The sequence below is a fragment of the Coccidioides posadasii genome, chromosome 1 (assembly GCF_018416015.2).
Source record: "Coccidioides posadasii str. Silveira chromosome 1, complete sequence".
Taxonomy (NCBI): domain Eukaryota; kingdom Fungi; phylum Ascomycota; class Eurotiomycetes; order Onygenales; family Onygenaceae; genus Coccidioides; species Coccidioides posadasii.
This window is the reverse complement of record NC_089407.1, coordinates 3905498-3928168: the sequence shown is the minus strand read 5'-3', so window position 1 is coordinate 3928168 and position 22671 is coordinate 3905498. Positions and strand designations below refer to the sequence as shown.

The window sequence follows — 22671 nt, the reverse complement described above, 5'->3', positions numbered from 1 at the left end:
GCTCAATTGTTTTAATGGATGTCTTAATTTTGTTTCTATCATTTTTGGATACACCGATTGCTACAAGCAGTAAGTCATATTAAGTACGTTTGTGGTTGGTTGCTAGGACATCGTGGATCCCAGCGGTTTTTCTTTTTTCAAGGATCAGATAAATAGGCAACGCACACAGTAACCATGTGGTTATCCTGGCTTCTGATCATCCGGATACATACGGAGTACTCTGGAGTGCCTACGAAGATAATACGGAATCCAGACCCTACCATGTGAAGTTGCGAAGTAACCGCTCGCTGGTGGTTAAACCGCGCCAGCCCCCTCCCAAGGTACCTTCTTGGACTTAGGGAGGGGTGAGTTGAATAGCTACTCCACGTATCTCAAGAACAAACCCCATCCAACTGTTCCATCAAGGTCCATCTTGTTCCTCCATAGTTAAAGAGAGTCCTCCGTACTTCCGCCTGAAATCTCAATCGTCCTGCCGCCATGACCATCCGCCCCGCCATATTCACGCCAGAGTAATCACCACTGCATATCCGCCTTAACACACTGTCTTTATGGTAGGCCACAAAGCTAATGGGTTAATCATAGCGTCCTCTTGAGCGCTCCCCGTCGCTCGGCCGCCATTCCCAACGCGTCTGGGACCTTGGTCGCATACACCCAAACCAAGTATTCATTCGATTCGCATTCGAGCTCCTCCGAGCTCCGCGTCTTGGACGTGGCGTCAAGAGTGTCGGCTCTCATCACAGATGATTTTAAAGGCGAGCCTCAATGGCTCGGTGATGGTGACCAGCTAGTTTGGCTGAGAGGAAGAGAGAATGGCAACACAAGCATTGTCATTGGCAGTGCTCGGAACGAGAAACCATACGTCGCAGGAGTGGTGCCAGGGCCTGTTGACAACCTCAAGATTACACAGCTTTCGCCAAGTGAATTCGGGTTTGCCGTCTCTGGTAAAGCTAACCCGGACGGCTCGCTCTACAACCCTTCTGATGTCAAAGCGCCATTCAGTTCGGGGAAACTATATACCTCGCTCTTCGTGCGGCACTGGGATGAATATATATCCCCTCAGAGGAATGCAATTTGGCTTGGAGTTTTACAGCGGCTACCCGTGGGGAACAGCTCGGCCTTTCAGTCGTCTGGTCTCGTAAACTTGTTTCTGCTTGCAGGATTGAATAACGTCGAATCGCCGATCCCACCATTTGGTGGAACGGACCACTTTGACATCTGCAACCGAGGAGTCGTGTTTATCTCTAAAGACCCGAAGTTGAACCCGGCTACCCATACGAAATGCGTTTGCTATTATTGTCCATTGTCATCATGGACCAACCCCATGCCATTGAAAGCGAGGACGATCAACATACCGTGGCTTAACGGAGCTTTGGCTAGTCCTGTGATCTCTCCCGTTAACAATACCCTGGCCTTCTTAGCAATGAAAATGGATGGATATGAGGCAGATAAAAACAGGATCATTTTGGTCCATGGCTTATTTGACGGTTCTTCCGACGCTGTTGAACTATTCGCAGGCGCAGATGGCACTGGCCAGTGGGACCGGAGCCCAGACTCTCTGACATGGGCCCACGATGACTCGTCCCTTTTTATGCAGGTGCCGGATACTGGGCGCCAGGTGGTGTTTCAACTGCCGCTCAACAGGTCAAGATTGTCGTCGGTCGACCACCTTATCAAACTTACCCACTCCGGTTCTATTTCGAAGGTTGTGTCCAGGCCCTGTGGGCTTTTTCTCTCCAGTAGTAGCCTGGTCGAAAGTAGCCTCTACTCCATAATAACATTTTCTGACTCAGTTAGAACAACCGTGCTTTCCTCGAGTTCAAAAAACGGTGCTTCGTTTGGGTTGTCCGAGTCTCAGATCGACGAAATATGGTGGAAAGGCGCGCGTGGCCGGGACGTTCACGGATGGATTGTGAAACCGTCCAAATTCAACCCTGGAGAGAAATATCCTCTTTGTTTTCTTGTCCATGGTGGCCCACAGTCAGCGTGGCTGGACCAGTGGAGTACACGCTGGAACCCACTGGTGTTCGCGGAGCAAGGCTATGTAGTATTCACGCCTAATCCAACTGGTAGTACTAGTTACGGACAAGCATTCACCGACGATATTCGGGGATCATGGGGTGGCTATCCCTATGAAGATCTTGTGAGAGGATTTGAATTCATTGAACAAAATCTTGCCTATGTGGACACAAGCCGAGCCGTCGCGTTAGGAGCGTCATACGGCGGCTTCATGATGAATTGGATCCAAGGCCACGAACTCGGGCGCAAATTCAAGGCTCTTGTCACTCATGATGGTATTTTCAGCACAAAATTTGCGCTAGCCACTGAAGAGTTGTATTTCCCAATTCATGATTTGAAAGGGACGTATTGGCAATCCCGCGATGTCTGGGGGCGTTGGGATCCGTCCGAGTTTGTGCCCAACTGGCAAACACCGCATCTTGTCATTCACAGTGCTCTGGATTATCGTTTGTCTATTGCGGAGGGCCTGGCTACTTTCAATGCCTTGCAGATGCAGGGAGTAGAAAGCGCCTTTCTCACATTTCCAGACGAGAACCACTGGGTATTGAAGCCCGAGAATTCCCTGGTTTGGCATCGAACAGTCATCAACTGGATCAACAAGTACGCTGGATTGGCACCATGGCTTGATAAGAATGGCTCGGATGGGTTTCCGGCCGAAGACGAGGACCAAAAATTGGCACGGGGTACGACTCGAATTTCCATGACCTGAACCACAGTAAACTGCAAGTTGTTTACCGGCTTTGAACCGTTTGAACCGGCTTGATTTCAGCCCAGGCAGGCTTTCTCTGGTCTACACTTCAGCTCGCTGCTTAGAGCTTTTTAAGTTATGATCCTATCTACTATCCCATGCAAATGTCATGTGCATTAAACTAGTAACAGGGCGTGTTGTGTGGAAAGATTGCTTCTTTTGTTACTCTCCCTCACTGGTCTCACTAAGCTAAATATATAGAAGCTCATGGTGCTTCTACTCGCGTATACCCCGACACACCCATATCTTTATACCACAGGTGAGCCACGAAGAAGCCCATCCAATAAAACTTAATCCAAAAGTTATCATAAGCCTGGACGCGTCGGGGTCAACCATTAGCATACGCGCTACACCCGGTGGAAAATGGTCCGTTGACCTGGGGCATAATCACGAAAGGTGGCTGCAAGTCTTTAGGTAGCCCAGAAGATGGCCTCGTCCTCGTACGTTAGTTAACTGGGAGGCTGAGCTACAGTCGTCTATGGCACCAGTACACATAGCGTGTACAAGTATCTTCACAAATACACGAAAATCAAATCAAGTCGCAGGGAGGTCAGTCAACCCGGGTAAAAGGAAACGTAGTCACATCAAGTATACATATATAAAACTTAATTGAGGGTCGGAAAAGCAGCCAGTGCTATGACGCCGAGTCACCAATTTAAAAGAGAAGTCGTTCCAAAAGCCTATTCAAACAGTTCCGGCAGACAAACGCCTCGTAACTCCAAACACAGTGGAGGAAAAGAAAAAGGTCCAAATTCCGGAAGTACACGATCACACTCCGGTACTGCCAGGAAGCGCCTGAATAGTCTGCTGTATGATTTCGATTAGTTCATCGATATCTGGTCGTTCAGAGGGTTCTACACGTAAACAACGCCGGACGACTTCTTTCACCTCCCGGCTAATGGCGCTTCTCTCCCTTGATGACTCGTCCGATTCTCCGTTCGCTGGGGACACTTTGCTTTTCCCTTGGACAGTGCCTGTCTTCTCGTCTGGGAATCTCCAATCTCCGCCCAGAATACACATACTAAGGCTGCCCCCTGTTTCGTCACTGCGTGCCTCGAAAGGGCTTTTCCCGACAAGGCAAGCATATAATGTACAGCCGAATGACCATATATCCGCTTTGGTATCGATAATAGAGCCAGTCTTGACGTCAAATAGCTCAGGCGCGCGATAAGGTATGGTGCTATGTTCGGCAGCCGTGTCCTGGACAGCAATGGCGAGAGATCGAGAGGTGATCGCGATTGGGCTGGGAGCCATTGAACCCAAATCCATGAGAATGGGGGTCTTACCATCGTCGTCAAGCATAATGTTTCCTGAACGGAGGACGCGAGGACTCAGTATCCCACATGATGAGTTGATGACTTGGAACATACCTGGCTTGATGTCGCGATGGGCATACGGCCGATAGTCACCTTCTTCCATTCCTTCCTGGTTCCTGGTGACCTCGCCGTCCATAAGTGGCTCCTGTTCTGTATCTTCATCATCTATCTGGCTTCCTTTTCTCATTTGCTTCCTTCTTGGTGCGTCCGCCGCTTTTCCTTCTTGCCTAACAAGCTTCGCCTTCTTGGCCGGTGTTGCGCCGCTGTTAATCCGATACTGATGCATACCCTTCAGGGCCTTGGCCACACCCAGCATTATGATCATGAGTTCCTTCTCGGGGAACTGAGTATGGTTAACAATGTTTGCATTGATGGCATCCTGAAGGTTTCCATTTTGGTAATATGGCAGAAGAATGTAGACCGTTTTAGACCCTGCATCCCCTCCATCTGAACGGAATTTCGACCCTGACTCGGTCGCAACGCAATGGTCAATAGAATGAATGATATTACTATTGTCGACGAATAACGTATAGGCTTCGACTTCTTTCAGTGCCTGGGATACCGATTCTTGGCCGAAAGGGCACCTGATCTTTTTAAGGGCGAAGAGCTCCGATGTGCTCTTGTCCTGGACAAGGTAAACATAGGAAAATCCACCCTAGCCTCTCGTCAGCAAATATGAAAGCGGAAAAAAGTTGCGCTTAATCCTAGGTAACATAGTTTTGCGGCAAACGTACCTCGCCGAGTAAACGTAGAAGCTTGAAACTCCGGCTATTGATCTTCAGCTGCGGGGAGCTCGGAAAGCAGGACATGCAATCGGTGAAGGTATAAAGGAGGTCGTAGAAGTATTGGGCCATCTTGAGCAAGGTCGTATGGGAGGTACATTCAAGGGAGCGGTTTGACAATCGATCTGGCGGAGCTCTTAAGGACTCCGGAACCGTGAAGGATTGTAAAAGTGGGTGTCGCGGAAGGGCCGGATGGTAAAAGGGATTGAGATCAATGATCAAATCAGTCAGAGGAAATAACAATCGGCGTCTCTTCTCAGTTCATATCCGAGATGAAGGATATCGAGAGAGCCGCAGGGGATGACGGAAGCGTGGCTGAGGGTGCAACGGCCGAGTGCGCCGAAGATGGCGACCCGGGCTGAAAATGCACGAGATTCAACCGACGACCCCCCGAATCCGAGCTGTAAAGTCAGTTGAAACAAGGAGATGTGACAGACAGCACGTCGTGGTGAGGAGGGTTGCGGCAAAAGGCCATCTGGTTGTTTAACTAGTTGGCCAACCTCTCCGTAACGAACTCCGTACTCACTCGTAAAATTAGTTTTTAGCCATGGATTTCTAGTTAGTTAACCAACCTTGACGTCCTCCACAGTTATTCCATTATGTATTTGAATGACCAAATATTTTTCGCCGACCCAGGGTTCAGGGGCAACTCCTCCAACCCAATGGTTTGTGTTTATTTACTCTTATAAGGTCCCCTGTTGATATTTATTGAACAGCCAGCATTTCACTGAAGAGTTGTTTGCCCTTTTGCCTGCTGGACAGACCAGTTCCCGATGGTTGGGTGCATCCCTTGCTCAGCCAAAAAAAAAAAAGTTCTCCCGCTTCTTTACCTTTCTCTCAGGCAATGCCAATGCCCGCATTAACTGCATCAACTATGACTGTTATGAGTTGCATTACTGTTAAGTCCACACTAGTTTAAATACCAAAACTGTCATATCGAGTGAGTACGATTTTCTCCTTGTTCCGACGCCCCTTGGGTATCTCTGTCGCGCGTCGAGGACTGAACTCTGACCAACACAATGAGGAAAAGTCCGCGAATCCCGGCGAAAATGGCCTCTGTCGACGACATCCAGGTCGGTGACCTCGTCAACGTGCCCGGCGGCATGTATGGGACGGTGAAATTCGTCGGTACCGTGGCAGGAAAATCCGGACGCTTTGCGGGCGTTGAGCTGGCGCCAGAACACGCGGGCAGAGGGAAAAACAGCGGCGACGTCGAAGGCCGATACTACTTCAGCACTTCCGTTCCAGGCTCCGGTATTTTTGTGCCTATGAATGGCAAATATGTCACCCCACGGCCGGCCGGGACGCCCGCAAAAGCTGTCACTACCAACTTCAGTCGTTCCGTCGGTCCTGGAGTGGTTAACCCTACGGCATCCCTGAATAGACCAAAATTCAGGCGACCCTCCTTGCCCCGTCCAGAGTCACCTAGAGCTCCCGTGGCAACGTCACCACCCAAATTAAGCCTCAGTGGACTGCGAACACCCTCTGGGTTCTCTAAACCTACCCCGACGAATGGAGTACCTCGAACACCGCATAGGGCTATGCGGCCTTCCAGTCGTCCCCCGTCGAGAATTAGCGTCGAGAGCAATACTCCATCGATTGCGAGACGAAGCGAATTGGCGCGAACCCCGGCATTTGACGATCAAGAGCTGATGGAGCGGATAAGATACTTAGAGCAGCAACTGCAGGACCGCGATAGACAACTGGAAGACCAGGCTACGACCCTGGCCGAGTTTCAAAAGAGTATCACAGAGCTTGAAGGCTTAGATGCGCTGCAAGTGCGCGCACAACTTCGCGAAAAGAACGATAAAATCGCTGCTCTTACAGCTGAGTTCGACAGCCATAGAGCAGATTTCAGAAGCACTTTAGATACTCTCGAAGTTGCCGCTTCAGAGACGGAGAGAGTATATGAAAAGCGAATTGAAGAGTTAATGCAAGCAAACCGCGAACTCCAAGCTCGTGGCGAAGATGTGGAGACCGTAGCCAGACAACTCAAACAGCTTGAAGAGCTTGTTTCCGAGCTAGAAGAAGGGCTTGAAGACGCTCGCAGAGGCGAAGCTGAGGCTAGAGGGGAGGTAGAGTTCCTTCGAGGCGAGGTCGAACGAACCAGACTCGAGTTGAAACAAGAGAAAGAGAAATCCATTGCGGTCTTAAAAGAAGCGAGTGCGTCACCGGATGGGATCCATCGCCCTCTTTCAAGAGAGATTGACCAAAAAGATGACGAAATACGAGGCCTTAAGGCCATAATCCATTCACTTAGCCGTGGTGACCCTGCTAATCATGCCTTGCTTCAACAGAACGGAATGTCGCATGGAACCAGAAGGGCGGCCGACCACGAAAATGATCTCGCTTCCCAACTTGAAAGCCGCATCCGGGAGCTAGAAGCCCATTCTGAACACAAATCATATAGAATCGAGGAATTGGAGCATGAACTGGAAAGATACCAGCTCAGTGACTATCAACCAAACCGCGATCGAAGTGGCACGATCACAGCGAGTCCGCTGAATATACAAAAGAATCAGACCTCGGCTGAAAATACGGCTGGGCCGACCTCCTCTAATCATACGCATACCCTTTCTGATCGCACTGTCGTCCCTAACGACTGGCGTGAGTCTTCCTCGGCCAACAACAGCGGCCAATATTTTTCACCAACTCATTCCGATGATCCTCACCGATTGCCTACCATGCATGAATCCGACAACCACTCATCGAGCACAGACGAAGAAAGTGCCGGTTGGTGCGAGATTTGTGAAACCAGCGGGCATGATATCCTCACTTGCACCAGCATGTTTAGCTCATCCGGAAACACTGGAGGCAAGAATGACGAACTTGTCCAAAATCATCCTAATAACTTGACGGATGAGCGCCCCTCAAGTAGCAACGCCGTAGACTCTAGCATCCCGGCGTCAAGCTTTGACAGCAGCGTCGGGCACACAAATGATAGTAGCCCAAGCTCACGGAGAACGGGGCGAGATGTCGTCCTTGGGGGACTAAAGGGTATAGGGGGGTTGCCATCTTCAATGGCTCCAGTGGCGGGAAAAGCGTCCGGGGTCATCGATGAGTCTAAGTGGTGTGCATTGTGTGAGCGGGATGGACACGAAAGCATTGACTGCCCTTTTGACGACTAAACATTGCATCATGAACCCAATATTGTCTGCTTTTCTCAGGCTATACAGGCTTTTAATAGTACACTTTTATTCCAACTTATCTTTCTTTCCCAGGTATGATCTTGTTGCCGAGCGAATTGTCTGTTGTGCACGCTGTGCCGAGCACTATATTCATCTTCTCATTCTCTACCACTTTAAGTGTGTTTATACTCAACAACTCGCCACCTTTGTTGGCTTTCTATACTAGCTTCGTTTGCTGAAAAATCCTTGTCGGCTTTTCAAGCCCATATATCGTGTGTGGTACGATTGTATCCACAATGGCTATTATTCGAATCACTTTAACTGTATAGTGGGATATCAGTGCCCGGGCTCTTCAGTTCAGCCCATCGATCTCCACATCCATCCACACACACACACACACACACACACACACAAAAACAACATCAAGGGCATATAAGGGCATATATTTGCTCTAGTACTTTTTCATAGCGGGCCTATTCTGGTGCTCTAGGCGGCTGCACGACTTCCCCGTCTTCATATCTCACACTCCTCACAGACCCACATGCCTTGCATTTCCTCTTTTCATCATCAGCAGCGAACTCCTCGACCACCTCTTTGACCTGAGTACCCAAATCCGTGCAGCGAAACTTTTTCTCCCAGACAATCTCTCCACACCCCTTACAATACCAACGCATACAGTCCGTGGCATTTTCCGGTCGAGGCACCTCTAGCACCACACCCACCGTATCTGCAAAGCGCACGGGACAATGGGGCGTGTTAGCAGGCAAGAGGAACAAGGAACCCTCGTGGATGGGGATGTCCTGGAAGGTGGGCGGGGAAGTGGACTGGTCGACCGTCCTTAGCAGCATGGAGCCACGATGCTGGTAGAAAAATTCCGGGGTGGGGTTGATGTGGTAGTCGGTTCTGACGTTTGGTCCTCCAACGACCATCACCGTATAGCCTTGGGTTGCAGGGGCGGAGGGGTGGTAGACGCAGTAGTTATTGATGGGTGGCTGGAGTAGGTGGGAGTTTTCCTCGAGCCTAAAGGTTAAGCCCTGTGAGTCTTCGCTGCTCAAGGTGCTCGCGGTGAATGCTTCGAGTCGCTGATGGAACTCGACTGTTGGGCGGTGCGGGGTGGAGAGGAGGGCGGGGGGTTTGGTTGATGTGCCAGTGACTGACCATTTGGGCAAATTTAGCGCTGGAGCCAACATTCCGCAGGCGGGTTCTTCTCTATACTCAGGATATTGTCTGAAATTGAGCGTGGCAGCTCCGGCTCATATTATTATTCCTTATCCTTGCTCGAAACATGGCGTGCTTCAGTCGGGTCCCGGAGAGACGCGCAAAGAGTACATAAGTCGACGCCGTGGCTAAAATCGCGCCCGCTAGCGCCGCTGGCTAGCTACGAGGCTTAGCTTGTTATCTTATCAATCAGCTCCACAGTGCCAAGCCGCCGTCGCTCGCTGCCGGATTTTTCTCGACTTTTTTCATTTTCGTGATGCTTTTTTCTCTTTGCTGAGCTCGACGGGAAGTGATCAAACCGCCCGGTCCGAAGTCGAAACGGAGAGGAGGTTATTCGCAAACCTGAACAATGGCGACCTCGCAACCTCCCCTTCGTTTTACCTCCCACAAACACCTTGCCCACCGCCTTGTGCTTGCCACCTTGACTGGCCGCGCCGTGCACATCTCGCAGATCCGGTCGTCGTCGCCAACAAACCCGGGGCTCGCACCTTATGAGATCTCCTTCCTGCGTCTTTTAGAAGCGGTGACCAATGGATCACATATAGAGATATCGTATACGGGAACAATACTGGTGTATAAGCCTGGCCTCATAACCGGCAGTGCTCCCGGTAGCGGTGCCAGTGGGGGTGTTATCAAACACGAGCTTCCTGCGGGGTGTACGCGAGGGATCAGCTATTTCTTGATCCCAGTTTGTCTACTCGCTCCTTTCTCGAAGGCTTCTTTCAATATCCTCTTCACCGGCCCGGGCGTTATCACCTCCTCGACCCCGACGGGCGACATGTCCGTTGATAGTGTGAGGACCGCGATCCTTCCCTTGTTTTCGCAATTCGGCATTTTCAACAATATTGAACTGCGTGTCCTGCGAAGATCTAACCCGGACCGCAATGGAAAAGGTGGCGGTGGAGAGGTTCAATTGATTTTCGGCCACCAAGTCCGTCTTCCTAAAACTCTACATTTACTGAACCCAGGTCGAATCAAGAGCGTCCGTGGTGTTGCATACTCAACGGGCGTATCGGGGTCTAATAACGCGAGAATGATTGAGGTTGCTAGAGGGGTTCTAAACCCCTTGGTATCAGATATCTATATTTTCTCCGATGTGTCATCCGCTCCATTGGTTCCTGCTCCTGAGAAGAACAATCCGAATGCGAAAAGGAAAATCGGAATCGGTTTCGGACTTTCTTTAGTTGCTGAATCCTCAACCGGATGTCTGTATTCTGCTGACGTCGCCTCTCCTCCATCCGGTGGTCAGCCTCCCGAAGATATCGGGAAGCAATGTGCCTATCAATTACTGGAGTCTATCTCCGTCGGCGGGTGCGTTTCCATGGCTGGGGCGCCTACCGTGCTGTCTCTCATGGCAATGGGCTCAGAAGACGTTGGAAGACTTCAGGTAGGTCGAGACATCATATCTCACGAAGCGATCGTGCAGCTGGCTCGAGATCTCAGCCAGTTCGGGGCTGCTGGGTGGGGAGTTAGAGATGCACCCGAAGAGAATAAATCGGGAGATGTCATTGTTAGCGTCGTCGGACGCGGTATAGGAAATGTTGGGAGGAAGATTGCGTGATCCCATCAGAATCACAAAGAAACTCGCAATCTTCTTCAACAGGCACCGGGCCGGAAGCTCCATGCGCGGGACAAACCCACGGCATCGGCATCTTAATTTTGCCCTGTCATTTGCAAAGGGATTACCGAATTTCGTCGTCAACGGTCTTTCCGTTCATAGCATAGTTGGCATAAAAATCGGTGTCCTTGCACCCATAGTATCCGGCACCATCATCACCAACATTTCAACCAGCTATAACGTACGGCCGCGAGATCTTGAAAACATCACGTTTAGATTTCCCTACCCGTTTCGTGTGGATGTGACATAACGTGCCATGCATTTTTTTTCCCCCATGTGCTTCCAAGCCATGGACAGCGCCTAGGATGACATACTATGCTTTGTGACTGTTCGCTGTTTATGGCATATCCGCCAAATCGAGGCGCCAGGTGCGAATGTGCTGATTGCGAACTGGGCTAAATGTATCCCTAACCGAGCTGTTCATTTGTACAAAGTGAAATACATATTCCCAAAACCTGGAATGTACACGCATTTTCGACTTTTTTCTTTCCATCTCCGAATAACTTTTTTCGGTGTCGCTTATTGCATTGTCACTATCTTGCAAGGTTGAAGATCGCCGTTGGGCTCCTTCACATACCTCTAGCTGCTGCCTAGCTATCCCTAGAACGAGGCCACAGCTAGAATCAAAACAAATCACAAACCATGAACAAAGGCCCCAATGAATGTCTTTTAACAAACCACATAGTGCAGAGGAATAAAGATCTAAAAACAACAGGCTAGAATTGAATTTGATACTTGCCAATCTTAGTAGCGAGCCTTGAGCATACCCTCTGGAGCTCTTCAAGCGGCAAGATATTAATAGGAAGCAACAATAGTAGGTCAAGTACAGAATCATTCCCTCCATTGCCAGACAAACAATATGTGACCATCTCAGCATTTTGAAGAAAAAGGAAAAAGAACGCAGAAAAGACAAAAAAAAAAAAAAAAGGCACAATGAGCGCGAACCATCCTGTATAGGCAAACAAACCGCAAACGCGAAGACTAAACAACAGGTTGTTTTGACAGGAACAAGGAAGACATAAAAAGCAAGCCAACCTATAACCTTCCCAGGCCGACGACTTAACTTCTGTAGTGATTTTAGCTATTTGCGAATGAAGGTTGGTAAAGTAACAATAGGGGGCCTATCCACAAAAACTTGGCCATCCAAAATCCCAAATGCAGGTTCTGTTGTTTTTAAGCAGCCATAGGCTCAGTTTCAATCTTCTCCTCAGCAGTGGAGGAAGTTGGTTCCTTTTCTTCCGCCTTCTTTTCAGACTCGTCAGCATCTGCATCAGGCATAGCCTCATCGGTGTCAGGAGCAGCGACATCATCTTTACTGCTACCTTTACCGTTCATTTCATCGCGAACCCCGTTGGCAGCGGGCTTTGCTTTATTTTCGGCCGAGGTTTTGTCCCCGTCGCGCTCAGTAGCGGGTGCATCCCAGTGCTTCCACTTCTTCAAAATATCAATTGACCGGCCGCGGAAATTGTATTCCGACTCCTTAGGAATATCAGCCAATTTGATGATGCCCTTGAGGACCTTGCTAATCTTGGTCTTTCGGATGATACTGATTTCAAGGTCGTCATAGGAATCCAGCCTTGAGATATAGCTGGACATGGCTTCCATTTCTCTCTCTTTCGGTACCTGATCACGTGAGAGGAACCCTTTTTGCAATCGATGACGGAGGTAGAAAACTTGTAAAAGAGGAAGAGTCAGTAAAACAACCACATTCGATGACGAAGGCCCTCGATCAGTCGAAGGACTCACTCTCTTTCTCTCTTTTCGCCTTGGCTTCTGCGGGATTAACCTTCGGTTCGGGTTCCTTGGGGGCTTCTTCAGCCTCCTCTTCATCGCTGGCTGGAGGAGGTTGTTTTGCTTTTCTGCCGCCGGGCCCCTTGGACTTGGTAGCTTTAGCAGTAGCTCCCTTTTTGCCGGTCTCGCTAGAGGCCGGCGCCTTGGGGGTAGTCAACTTAAGCTTGGTAGCTGTCTTAGGAGTCTTCACGGGCTGCGTCACCCAAGCAATCCCTGTTAGCCCGCCTATTCACATAGCCGAAATGTCGCAATATGTAGTGCCAAGAGGCCACATCGCCTAAAACGCAAAACCCGCGTCAGGATGGGGGGAGTGCTTACCTTGTCGCTCTCTCCTTCGCTCTCAACGTCCTTCTTACGTTTCTTGGTGGCTTTTGGTTTCTCAGCACCAACATCTGCCATCTCCACATCTTCACGCTCATCCGCCAAATCCATGCTCTTTCGCTTTTTTTTATCTTGTTTGGCTTTTGCTCGGGCCTCTCGTGCTTCCTCATCTTCCTGCAATGCCCGTTGGTGATCTGCTAACATATCCTTAAAATGCTGGAGATCATGGCCTTCGGAGGCGACCTGATAAGCTGCAAGCAGGCCTTTGCCTTTGGCCTTCTCTGGGTTCTTGCATTGTTCTGGATCAAGTGGCACAAGGTCAGTATTCGGGATCCATGCACTAGGAAAAATATTAGTTCATAATTATGGCATATTACGTAGAATATGTAATGGTGACCAGAGCACTCGAGGGGATGGAGGCCGCTTACAATTCGTTGGTGTGGAGGAACATGACTGGAAACGTCCGCTCATTGACCCTCTTGGCTCCATCTTTGAAATGTTCAGTGTATGTGCCGTCGCTCTGTTTGGTTGTAATAGGGCGTGTAGCAAGTAGGCTTTGAGGTAACATTTCCTCATCGCAGATAATCGCAGGCCATGGCGGCCAGCTTCGCAGACGAGCAAAGTAGTATTCTCCTGGCTGCGCATCGAGATGGGTAGTGGGAGCCACCGCCTTCTTTTTAGACATTTTCTTGGAACGATGCTCTGGTACGCCAATTGACTTGCGCTTGGACGACTTTTTGGCGGATGTGGGGGTCCCATTGGCACCCGTCGCTTGATCGTCCGCCCCAGTCCTGGCTTCAGCATTATCACTTGTGGCTCCTGGTTCTTGCGATCCCGACTCAGTGGGTTTAGCTATTTCAGCGGTTTCCAGGGAGGTGGTGTCTGTCTTCTCAGGTTTGCCCTCGGCGGGAGCGGCGACTTGATCATGGCCTAAGAAGAGTCAGTCAATGAGCCGAAACCGATGACAAAGTCTTCCGGCTAAACAAATAGCAACATACCTGCCACGTCATCGCCTTCCTTCGACGGCTTTTGAACATCCTGATCGGCTTGCGACAGTTCTGGAGATTTGGCAGTGGTCTCTGCAGTTTGGGGGACCTCGTCCTTCGAGTCTGCGGTCTTCGGGACAGCTGGATTACCCTCCTCGGCCATGGCCTGCGACAAACCCGGATGTAGGCAATGTGCAAAAGCAAAGAATAAATACTGGAAACAGGTAAAAGTAGATGTGGCGATGGGTGAGGATGGTGGTTGGAAGTTGGAAGTGGTTGTTTGGTTTTGGTGGTTGGGTTCTGTTGTGGATTGGCTTTTGGTGCGCGAAAGAACCGTGGCGTGAGACAGGCAACGCGTGGGTTGTAAAGAAAATTTAGGGGGAGGTGCCCACGGAGCTAAATCGTCGCAGGGAGTGCAAAAACGCCTCAACACACCCACCGCACAGAGCACAGAAATGCAGGAATGGTCAAAGAAGATGAGTAGCACTGCTTGGAGGGCACCAAGTAAATTTGTTCCAACGACTCTGGACGCGACCAGGCGCTTGCAAACGCGTCAGGGTGCGCGTAACACCTGTCCACAATTCCACCCGCCAGCACGATTTAAACCCCCCCAGAAGCCCCAGCCCAGGGAAAAGTGAAGGCTCTGGGATTTATGAAAGATCTCCCAGGATATGAGGGATGGACAAGCGGGAATATGAGCAAGGAGAAATGTCTCAGTTTGCTGTGGCCGTCCCTCACTTCGTAAAAGGACGGTCCTGGAGATAGAGACTAGGCTCGGGATGTGTCAAAGTGGCAGTAAGGGTCAAATCAATGCCCCTCTATGCAATAGATCCTCAGAAGAACTCAAGAGCAGCAAGCACAGTTGCGATCAAGGGTATCAGTAAAGCAGCAGTGGGTGCTGATGAGAAAAATTCCAGGATAGAAACTCCGCTGAATGATGCACAAAAAAAAAAAAGGTGGTAGCTTTCAGTGTATAACTAGACACCAGAAGGTTGTGATTTATGTAAAAAATTCACCTAAGTCCCAAGTCAATTTGATTTCTTGAGTGAAGATGTTGATGTACGAACTCACGCCAGGCAGCTGGCGTTCCCCGCAGCAAGATTTCGACACGCAAAGCTTCGAAGGGATGAGATGAAAGGCCAGTAAACTATGATGACAGCAAGATCCGGGGTAGCCACCATTCATCTAATGCCTGTACAAGATTATCGAGAGGGAACAGGGGATTTCCCAAAGAGAAAAACGGAGGGGGAAAAAAAAAAATAAAAAATAAAAAGGGAAGAAGGTCAGAGAAAAATTGAGGGCTCAGGCATCTACAGGAATATCCCCCGACATTGTTGATGGCAATGTGTTGGAAGACAATCAGTCGGCTTGACCCTGGATCAACTCTGAAACCAAGACCACAATGGCTGGCTCGACTTCATAAACCACCGCTTCCTCCAGCACTACACTTTAACTAGTTACTCTATACAGAGTACACATTCAAACGTTCTTCATACGTTTAGCACCAACTATCTTTCTCCTGTTCTATCCTGCGAAGCAAAATGGCTGGGGTTATCTATCCACAATTCTATTCTGTACACACCTTGTTCCCTTGGAACTTAATTGTCACGCTGGGAGAGAAAAAAAAAAGAAAAAATTCCCCTGATAGGACCATAACTTCTCATGTCCTCCCCTCAGCTACACTTATCAGACGAAGCATCAGCAAAGCCTACTGGGTTGATGGTCACCACTCTATTATTCATATCACTGAAATGCTGGGTTCAGTTCCATTAGTTACAGCTGCTATATGTAGCTCTCCTGATAAATGCAATTGAATCACCTGGGGGACTTTTTCTACTTGGTGGTTGGTAACTTTTTTTTTTTTTAAGTCGTCCAAGCAGCCTCCAGACAATTGCCGATTCAAGTATGACCGTAACTTCCAACACCTTATGATAACCCAAGGCTACATCTTGTGGGCGCTAGCAGGTCAATATTCAAAAGGTTAAGTTGTGACAACGTTCAGCTTTTGGAAAACTAGCTGATTCTATCAACTGACACTTTGACGCAGAACAAAGCTTATGTACAGTGTTATCAATACTAGTGGGGGAAAGCAAGGATCCAAGGATTTCACGACAATCTCGCACGCGAAGATTAAGATTATATATATGTATGTGTAACTAAGAAGTTTGCCACTAATGGGAGGAATACAAATCACCATACACGCTCACAGTAAGGGTATGAAGAGTCATTCTTATAAAGCGACTGCTGTTGCTGACGGGATAATAGAGCTTCAGGTTTTTATCGCGTACGCGCGCCAGGGGTTGCGATATCATCGTCAACATCATTATATAATAAGTCTTTCACGTCGAGAATGCGGTGCTCGGGCTTATGGATCCGCAGAGCCCAAAGGAAATAGTCTTCGATCGGCAGCAGGTTCAGCAAAATGGAGTTTCCCCACCATCCAAGGCCGCAGACAAAGGCGCCTGCCACCGCATCCAGTATAAAATGATTAGCGGTGGCCACAATGGCCACGAGGATTGTGAACGGGTACGCGAATCCAACGATGAGACAAGCCAACCGATGCCAGGATGGAAAGCAACGCTTATATCCTGCATATGTTGTGTCGGACAGGGGAAAACTTAGGGCGCCTGAACGACGATGCTGAGGAGCCAAGGGTATCGTCATTATAGTCAGGCCGATCATCAAAGAGTACCCAAAATGAAGGGAGGGCATCGCAGCTAGATTACCGATCGAAAAAAGCGTAAGCCTCTTGACGAACAAGAGCTTGAGAGGAGAAATATTATGCTTACCGTACTGGTTGCAAAATCTATTCTGCGTCCACACACTGCTCGCGCCACCCGTTCCATGTACCGTGTCAACGAATCCATAGCTCCGGGCAATTTCGCCAATTGGGCCTTCCACATTCTCATCGCTCAGCAGGCGGGGCGGCATGCAGGGCCAAAGGGTGAAGACGACAAAGGCAAGCAGGTTACAGACGGCCATGGTCCGCCTTCGAGCCTGGTAAAGCGCCGGACCGGCGGGCGATCCGGCGATTTCTCCTCTCATTCCATCCAACCACCGTTCCTGCTGGCGATTGCGGGTGATATTGTAGTAATAGAGCCAGACGAGGAATGCAATTGTGCCGGGAATGTGGATAAAAGAATATACCCAATTGGTCCACATCAATAGCAAGGGCCGCTGCAGAAAGTATTTCTGAATTCCAATCTCCCAGAAAATATGCAGCCTTTCCTCCAGTTCAATAATCTGGAGTGCATGTCGCCTGGCTACATCCACAGTGCCTGCCTGGAGTGTGACAGCGGTAAAGGCGCGCCCTAACTGGTATATCTGTGTTGGAAGAGTAGCGGCATGTGTTAGACCAGTCCTCGAAGACTAGTGGGCGGAAATTTACCTTACCCAATACACTAGGGCCCAGTACCAGCATTCCACCAAGAATGGAAACTTGTGAAGGAGCCTGCTCAACAGGCGGTTCTTGAAAACCGCTGTGTTAGGCGTGATGACCTCCGTTTCCCAGGAGAAGAGGCCAATATTTCGCTTCCTCCATCGGTGCTCCTGGTCCGTGAGCAGGGAGGGTGAATGGGAGCGAGGTAGGTCACCTTCAGCGAAGGGAGCTTTGGAACCTGAGGTGCGTAGTCTCGATAGCTGAGGATCCGACTCTTGGTCTGAGGAGGCGCTATCGCGGGAGCTGCTGGGAAAGCCGCTGTTTCGCGAATATGAGCGCGCGACGTCCCTTTCGCGGTTGATCCATGTTCCACCGAAGAGAAGGGTCACGACCACTAGAGGTTCCAGGAAAGCCCCGGCACCCATGTCCAAACCGTAGTGCCCCCCGGGAGCTACTTTGTTCGGGCCGCCCGCCTCAATTTGGGGGGGGAAGTGGTCAATTGGGGGAGCGAGAGAGAGGCAGCGGACTAAGTGATGATTGGAAGGCAATAAGCGTGTATTATTATTTTGCAGAATAATACTGCTTTCAACGATTGACACGAGAAAGGAAACGGAAAGGAAAAGGAGAGGACAAGAGAGGAAGAAGAAGAGTAAGAAGAAGAAGAAGAAGAAGAGGACGAAGAAGAGGAAGAAGAGGAAGAAGAAGAAGAAGAAGAGAGAAAAAGAAGAAGGAAGAGAGAAGAGCGAGCTGTGTGCAGCAAAGTCGAACCTGGGTGCGTAGGGAACTAAGGTCCGGGGGGCGGATGAGCTTCCTTAGGGTCTACTTTCAGCCAGAACCCCGATTTGGGGGCAGCCGGAAGGGGGAGAGAAGGCCGTGGCTTTTGGGACCCCGAGCGGATAGTTATCGGCCACTGCGAACGGGGAATCCAGACGAAGTATCCCGGTTCTGATCTGGGAAGTCGCCGAAAGTGTGTTCCTGGGACAGAAGAATAGACGGGAGAGACGACGAGAGCATCATGGAAAGGGGGTCGAAGACGGTGTCCTGGGAGATGAAACCGCTGTTCAAGAGCTCTTACGTAGCAGCAGGTGACCAGCCTGGGAGGAGGGAAAAATGACGTTTTGGTCTCTGCCAGGACCGGCCGCAGGCCAACCGCGTCCTGTCAGTCCATGTGGATATGAGGATTGTGTTCAAACACCCATGATTGATGCCATCATTGCCTCGGGGCTGTCCAGTCAGATGGAAGGAGGGCACGCGACCCGAGGGGCGCGAGAGTGCAGGGTCGCATTTCTGTTCCCCGATGCCAGAGTTGTCATGAATTCGGCGATGACCAGGAAGTTAAGATGTGTATTATTATTATTCTAATAAACAAGAAAGAAAGAAAAAAAGCCAACGCTTGAACAATCTTCCTATTCTACGGAGTACCTCTCACACACTCACTCTCTCTCTCTCTCTCTCTTTTTTTTTTTTTTTTTTTTTTTTCGGCTGTTCGAGACTGCAGGCGAAATCAGGTAAGCTGCCAGCGAGTGGTCCATGAAGCTTTCCTTTTTCGCTTGCCGGGAAACCACAAGGCGGTGCCCTCCGAGCCAATAGGCGCCGTCCGCCAAGCCCCGCTTGGTCTCCACGTAAGATTCGTGTTACATATTGCGTACGGGTGTATGTATTCCCGATACTCCGTACTTGGCTCCGGGCATGCCGTATCAAACCGCCCCGTGACGCGCTCAGTACATAACATAACCAACCTCGTCCGTCGGGCTACCAGACAAGCTGTTAGGTAATCCAACTAGCACCTCGCTCACGTGACCCATTTAGATTAGCCGAGATTCCCCTTTAGGTAGCTTAGTGAATGACACAAGCATACGGGTCCTCCATCACAAGCTGTGGGTCCGACGGGCTGCGAATTCGACAGCAATCTTGCAGGCAACGGAGGTCAACATCGCACAGTATTCAGCCTGCTGCTGAGTCGGAGACCGGCATTTGTAACTTTCTGGCCAGATATTATTCCGAGAACGAGAACGACACTCCTCATGGATTTCTATGATTCGCCGTTTTGCTTCATTCCCCCCCCACAGTGCCCTATGACAACATTTGGATATCCATTATTATTGGATGGTTGTGCAACGTGCTCGATCGGATCCATTGGCCTCTCCTCGCAGAGGGAAGGGGAGAAAAGAAACAAAAAGGAGATGAACTGTCATCTCAGTTGACCGTTCGCTTCAATTCCAGTTAGTGGGAGGTCGGTGTGCCGTCGGAAGAGCCGGATCCGTTTGTTTCATACTCGGGGTATCCCGCCCTCGAAAAGAGACTACTACATATGTACTCCGTATGCAGGAAGCGATCAGGGATACGAACAAACGCGGTCCTAGTCATACCGCAAGCAACTCCTCAGCATGGAGTTTGGATCCGGAATGCAGACTTTTCATCGTCAAGGCGTCTCTGTGCACCTGGCTCGCTGCTGTTGATTTCAATAACCATGTACTCCGTATGTATGTATGTATGTATGTATGTATGTATGTATGTATGTATGTATGTATGTATGTATGTATGTATGTATGTATGTATGTATGTATGTATGTATGTATGTATGTGCTTCTGGGATGAAGATGCATCATCCCGCCATAACCCTCAAGAAATGGACGGGCTTTTGCCCGTTCACGTCTCTGTGCACCCTCACCCCATTGGATAAGCTCCGTAGGACTGCAGGAATGATCAATGCGGAGATCACCCTCAAGGGCCACTTTTGAATATGCGCTCTGTGAACCTCCTTGGAAGTGATCAGGCATAATCTATAGAGAGAGTGAGCCCTGACCGGGTCACGACAGGGAGGGTTCAGTGCGGGTATGAGTGATGTTTGGGGGGGGCCATTGAAATATGGACGATGCAGCCCCCGTAGATCTGATCTGGGAACGAGGAAGAGGAGTCTCATAGCCGCTACGTAAAAGGTGCGCGCCGCGCAACTGCTATGCAGACCTTGCAATACTACTTCAAACTCTCCGATGCCGTGATACTCAACGCAGCCAGCGGAATCCGGGCGATGGCCTCTATCTATAAGTGGCATACGTGTCCCCTCCCGTCATTCAAATACATTTTGAGAGTTCCAAAAATTGACGTTTGTGAGAAGATGAAGAGAGCTTCTATCCCAACTTCAACTGTTCGCGTTCCCGCTTTCCGCCGTCACCCCTCTGCCGAAACTCCTTCGCAGGAGTTGATATGATACAGTCTTCGAAATCATTTCTGTGAAAGATGGGATCTCGAAAAATAAATACTATATAACATTGGCTCAAAAAAAAAAGACCCATGAACATTTGCCTAAACAAACGCCACCCCATGGAAGCTAGTTCACTCTTCTCTTTAGAAACCACGGTGTTAGTCCGATCCAGAGATTCTATACGAATCATTCGAAGACAAAACATGAGCAACGTGTGGGTTACACCATCGTCACGAAGGTCACCTGGGCGCGTGGTGTAGCATTTCCACTCCTGGCAGTTTGAACGAGCTTTCCTGAGCGTTCTGTGCATCAACAAAGTACGTCTAGGATATACATTGAAAAAGGTCTGACTCTTACCGTGAATAAAATTATTCTTGTCTGTGTTGTGTTGATTCATCCCAATTATCAGGAGCTTTCCCTCTCAGCAGTTGGGTGTCAAGTGTGGTCCACCACCACGTGAAGGAAGGGGTTGAGCTCAAAAAGCATGGTCTCTCTTGCGAGCCCTCGGAATATGCGACCTTCTAATCGCTCTGTCTGCTTCGCTCGGCGCCCACCCGAGAACAGTGCGTTGTGGAGGCTTTTGTAAGCCTACCTTTTCCCAAACTCCCGCCGGTCTCTCCCAGACCTCGACGCGCCGTAGCATGCCCCTTTGGCTGTCCGGTACATTTATCCTCACATACGGCATGGAGTTGTGTTTCTCACAATGTAGGTACAGCGGCTTTAGGGTGTCGTCGAACTCGACCGGCTCCTGGATATCATAAAATCGATACGAGGGCATGAGAAGATGGAACGTCACTTGATCCTGCCGGGTCTTTTTTATGACGCGCCGGATGAATCGCATCCATAGACAGAGCCCGTTCAAATCGTCCGACATGCCGTAGAAATTTTTGGGAAGCGGTTCTTTGTGCTGCACCAGCTCATAGAACAGAGCGTGCCAATCGGTATCCGGGTGGTACAGGAAGTAGTAGTTGTTGGCCTCGTGGTCTTTGGTCTCCTGTGCCTTCGACCGAATGTACGCATGTACGATCTTCGCGAATTTTCCAGGAGCAACAAGGCTGTTCTGGACCGCGAGCTGTTGCTCGATATCCCTAAGGACAGCGGCAATCTGCGTGTTCTGGTATGCGCTAACAAATTGCGCAGTCGCACCGGCAGCCGCGATAAAGGGGTGCAGGGCACCGCCATAGGCAGCGAGCGAAGCCAGGACCTTGACAGTCGGGAAAGCGCTTGCGGCAGCGCTGATGCCCTTCAGTATAGTGCTTCCAGATTCTGCAGAAAGAACTATGGTTGACATGGCATTGTTAATGCGTTTTCTCGGCTTGTGGGACAGTGCGTCGTTCACAAGAGAAAGGACTCGATCCATCACAGAGCTTGATGAGGGATGTCGTTTTTTCTTTTCTTGTTTTTGTTTGGGTTGGAGGGAATAGAGAAGACAATAGGAGGACGGATAATTTGCCAATGGTATGGTTTGATAGGGGGCTTTGTTGAGCTTCGTTCGAGGAGCTAATCCGGGGATATATGTCTTCAGCTAGAAGACAAGCATACCAGTGGGGTGGGAAAAACTCGTTCAAGGCGAACTTTCATGGAGATGATTGCTGGTACGGATTGCAGGAGTCTGATAGAAACCTCAAAAAAATGATCTGAACCAGTTGGGCAACTTCATCAGGTAGTGAAGCAGCCCTGCCCACGAAGAGCGAGGCATCGTCGACTTAGCCATGCAGGGAGCAGCCTAGCTGACTTCTGGTTGGTCCAAATCTCAGTGATGCAAATTGAAAAAACACAACAAATGGTGAGGCAAAACATTAAACAAGAGGTAGAGAAAACAATCTTGCTTAGTTGCTTTGTAGTTGTATACCTAGAAGTGTACATGGGTGGGGATAGTTTTGTGGATCGACGTGTGTCTTGATTTATGGCTCTCCCAAGCTTTCACATCCACTCCGCTTGAGATTAACAGCTCCAGGATCTGTCAGGCCAGTTTTGGCCAGATAGGACCCAATTCAGTGGTATGGTAACTGCATTGGTTAACTAGCCAAGTAGGGAACCATTTGTTTGACCAACTCCCAAAAATATATAGCTATTCGTCGCAGTCCTGAGCTGCCCCAGGTTCAATGGGTAAGTCCTTGCGTGCCCCAGACGAGGTTCCGCGGAACATATTGAAGAATAATC

General features: G+C 49.7%; 8 protein-coding genes across 9 annotated transcripts; 3 read left to right on the top strand and 5 right to left on the bottom strand.

Moving 5' to 3' along the window:
* Positions 1 to 340: 340 nt before the first annotated feature.
* Positions 341 to 3036, top strand: D8B26_001145 (uncharacterized protein). The gene is made up of 2 exons (XM_066123451.1): positions 341 to 509; positions 583 to 3036. The coding sequence occupies exons 1-2, from the start codon at positions 478 to 480 to the stop codon at positions 2723 to 2725; spliced, it is 2175 nt and encodes a 724-aa protein (XP_065979525.1). The 5' UTR covers positions 341 to 477; the 3' UTR covers positions 2726 to 3036.
* A 311-nt stretch (positions 3037 to 3347) lies between these two features.
* On the bottom strand, positions 3348 to 5366 carry D8B26_001144 (uncharacterized protein). The gene is made up of 3 exons (XM_066123450.1): positions 4815 to 5366; positions 4135 to 4735; positions 3348 to 4074 (listed from the first exon to the last, which is right to left on the bottom strand). The coding sequence occupies exons 1-3, from the start codon at positions 4932 to 4934 to the stop codon at positions 3533 to 3535; spliced, it is 1263 nt and encodes a 420-aa protein (XP_065979524.1). The 5' UTR covers positions 4935 to 5366; the 3' UTR covers positions 3348 to 3532.
* Positions 5367 to 5881: 515 nt separating this feature from the next.
* D8B26_001143 (uncharacterized protein) lies at positions 5882 to 8066 on the top strand (the record flags this gene model as incomplete). Its single annotated transcript, XM_003070688.2, has 1 exon — positions 5882 to 8066. One exon carries the CDS (start codon positions 5882 to 5884, stop codon positions 7988 to 7990), a length of 2109 nt encoding a protein of 702 aa, XP_003070734.2. The 3' UTR covers positions 7991 to 8066.
* Positions 8067 to 8275: 209 nt separating this feature from the next.
* Positions 8276 to 9299, bottom strand: BNA1 (3-hydroxyanthranilic acid dioxygenase). The gene is made up of 2 exons (XM_066123449.1): positions 9149 to 9299; positions 8276 to 9010 (listed from the first exon to the last, which is right to left on the bottom strand). Exons 1-2 carry the CDS (start codon positions 9178 to 9180, stop codon positions 8464 to 8466), a joined length of 579 nt encoding a protein of 192 aa, XP_065979523.1. The 5' UTR covers positions 9181 to 9299; the 3' UTR covers positions 8276 to 8463.
* A 190-nt stretch (positions 9300 to 9489) lies between these two features.
* Positions 9490 to 10769, top strand: D8B26_001141 (uncharacterized protein; the record flags this gene model as incomplete). Its single annotated transcript, XM_003070690.2, has 1 exon — positions 9490 to 10769. Exon 1 carries the CDS (start codon positions 9558 to 9560, stop codon positions 10767 to 10769), a length of 1212 nt encoding a protein of 403 aa, XP_003070736.1. The 5' UTR covers positions 9490 to 9557.
* A 1107-nt stretch (positions 10770 to 11876) lies between these two features.
* Positions 11877 to 14368, bottom strand: D8B26_001140 (uncharacterized protein). Its single transcript, XM_003070691.2, has 5 exons — positions 13937 to 14368; positions 13367 to 13868; positions 12936 to 13278; positions 12573 to 12810; positions 11877 to 12499 (listed from the first exon to the last, which is right to left on the bottom strand). Exons 1-5 carry the CDS (start codon positions 14085 to 14087, stop codon positions 12000 to 12002), a joined length of 1734 nt encoding a protein of 577 aa, XP_003070737.2. The 5' UTR covers positions 14088 to 14368; the 3' UTR covers positions 11877 to 11999.
* A 1638-nt stretch (positions 14369 to 16006) lies between these two features.
* D8B26_001139 (uncharacterized protein) lies at positions 16007 to 18631 on the bottom strand. Of its 2 annotated transcripts, none has more exons than XM_066123448.1 (3): positions 17313 to 18631; positions 16714 to 17248; positions 16007 to 16641 (listed from the first exon to the last, which is right to left on the bottom strand). In XM_066123448.1, exons 1-3 carry the CDS (start codon positions 17343 to 17345, stop codon positions 16202 to 16204), a joined length of 1008 nt encoding a protein of 335 aa, XP_065979522.1. In that variant the 5' UTR covers positions 17346 to 18631; the 3' UTR covers positions 16007 to 16201. The 2 variants fall into 2 exon arrangements, with proteins under 2 accessions (XP_065979522.1, XP_003070738.2); XM_003070692.2 differs by having other exon boundaries at positions 17318 to 18631.
* Positions 18632 to 20408: 1777 nt separating this feature from the next.
* On the bottom strand, positions 20409 to 21799 carry D8B26_001138 (uncharacterized protein; the record flags this gene model as incomplete). The annotated part of the gene is made up of 2 exons (XM_003070693.2): positions 20409 to 20801; positions 20866 to 21799. The coding sequence occupies one exon, from the start codon at positions 21797 to 21799 to the stop codon at positions 20984 to 20986; it is 816 nt and encodes a 271-aa protein (XP_003070739.1). The 3' UTR covers positions 20409 to 20801; positions 20866 to 20983.
* Positions 21800 to 22671: the final 872 nt, after the last annotated feature.

Bases quoted from the DNA above. Each gene is read 5' to 3' on its own strand.
- D8B26_001144 (XM_066123450.1), bottom strand. From the start codon at position 4,934: ATGGCCCAATACTTCTACGACCTCCTTTATACCTTCACCGATTGCATG. The intron at 4,736-4,814 runs GTACGTTTGCCG...ACGAGAGGCTAG, and splicing joins TTCTACGTTTACTCGGCGAG to GGTGGATTTTCCTATGTTTA. The intron at 4,075-4,134 runs GTATGTTCCAAG...TCCTCCGTTCAG, and splicing joins CCATCGCGACATCAAGCCAG to GAAACATTATGCTTGACGAC.
- D8B26_001140 (XM_003070691.2), bottom strand. From the start codon at position 14,087: ATGGCCGAGGAGGGTAATCCAGCTGTCCCGAAGACCGCAGACTCGAAG. The intron at 12,811-12,935 runs GTAAGCACTCCC...TGGGTGACGCAG, and splicing joins GCGAAGGAGAGAGCGACAAG to CCCGTGAAGACTCCTAAGAC. The intron at 12,500-12,572 runs GTGAGTCCTTCG...CTCTTTTACAAG, and splicing joins GGCGAAAAGAGAGAAAGAGA to TTTTCTACCTCCGTCATCGA.
- D8B26_001145 (XM_066123451.1), top strand. From the start codon at position 478: ATGACCATCCGCCCCGCCATATTCACGCCAGA. The intron at 510-582 runs GTAATCACCACT...GGTTAATCATAG, and splicing joins CCCGCCATATTCACGCCAGA to CGTCCTCTTGAGCGCTCCCC.
- D8B26_001139 (XM_003070692.2), bottom strand. From the start codon at position 17,728: ATGGGTGCCGGGGCTTTCCTGGAACCTCTAGTGGTCGTGACCCTTCTC. The intron at 17,249-17,317 runs GTAAGGTAAATT...CTTCCAACACAG, and splicing joins ACTGGGCCCTAGTGTATTGG to ATATACCAGTTAGGGCGCGC. The intron at 16,642-16,713 runs GTAAGCATAATA...TCGGTAATCTAG, and splicing joins TAGATTTTGCAACCAGTACG to CTGCGATGCCCTCCCTTCAT.
- BNA1 (XM_066123449.1), bottom strand. From the start codon at position 9,180: ATGTTGGCTCCAGCGCTAAATTTGCCCAAATG. The intron at 9,011-9,148 runs GTCAGTCACTGG...CTTAACCTTTAG, and splicing joins GCGCTAAATTTGCCCAAATG to GCTCGAGGAAAACTCCCACC.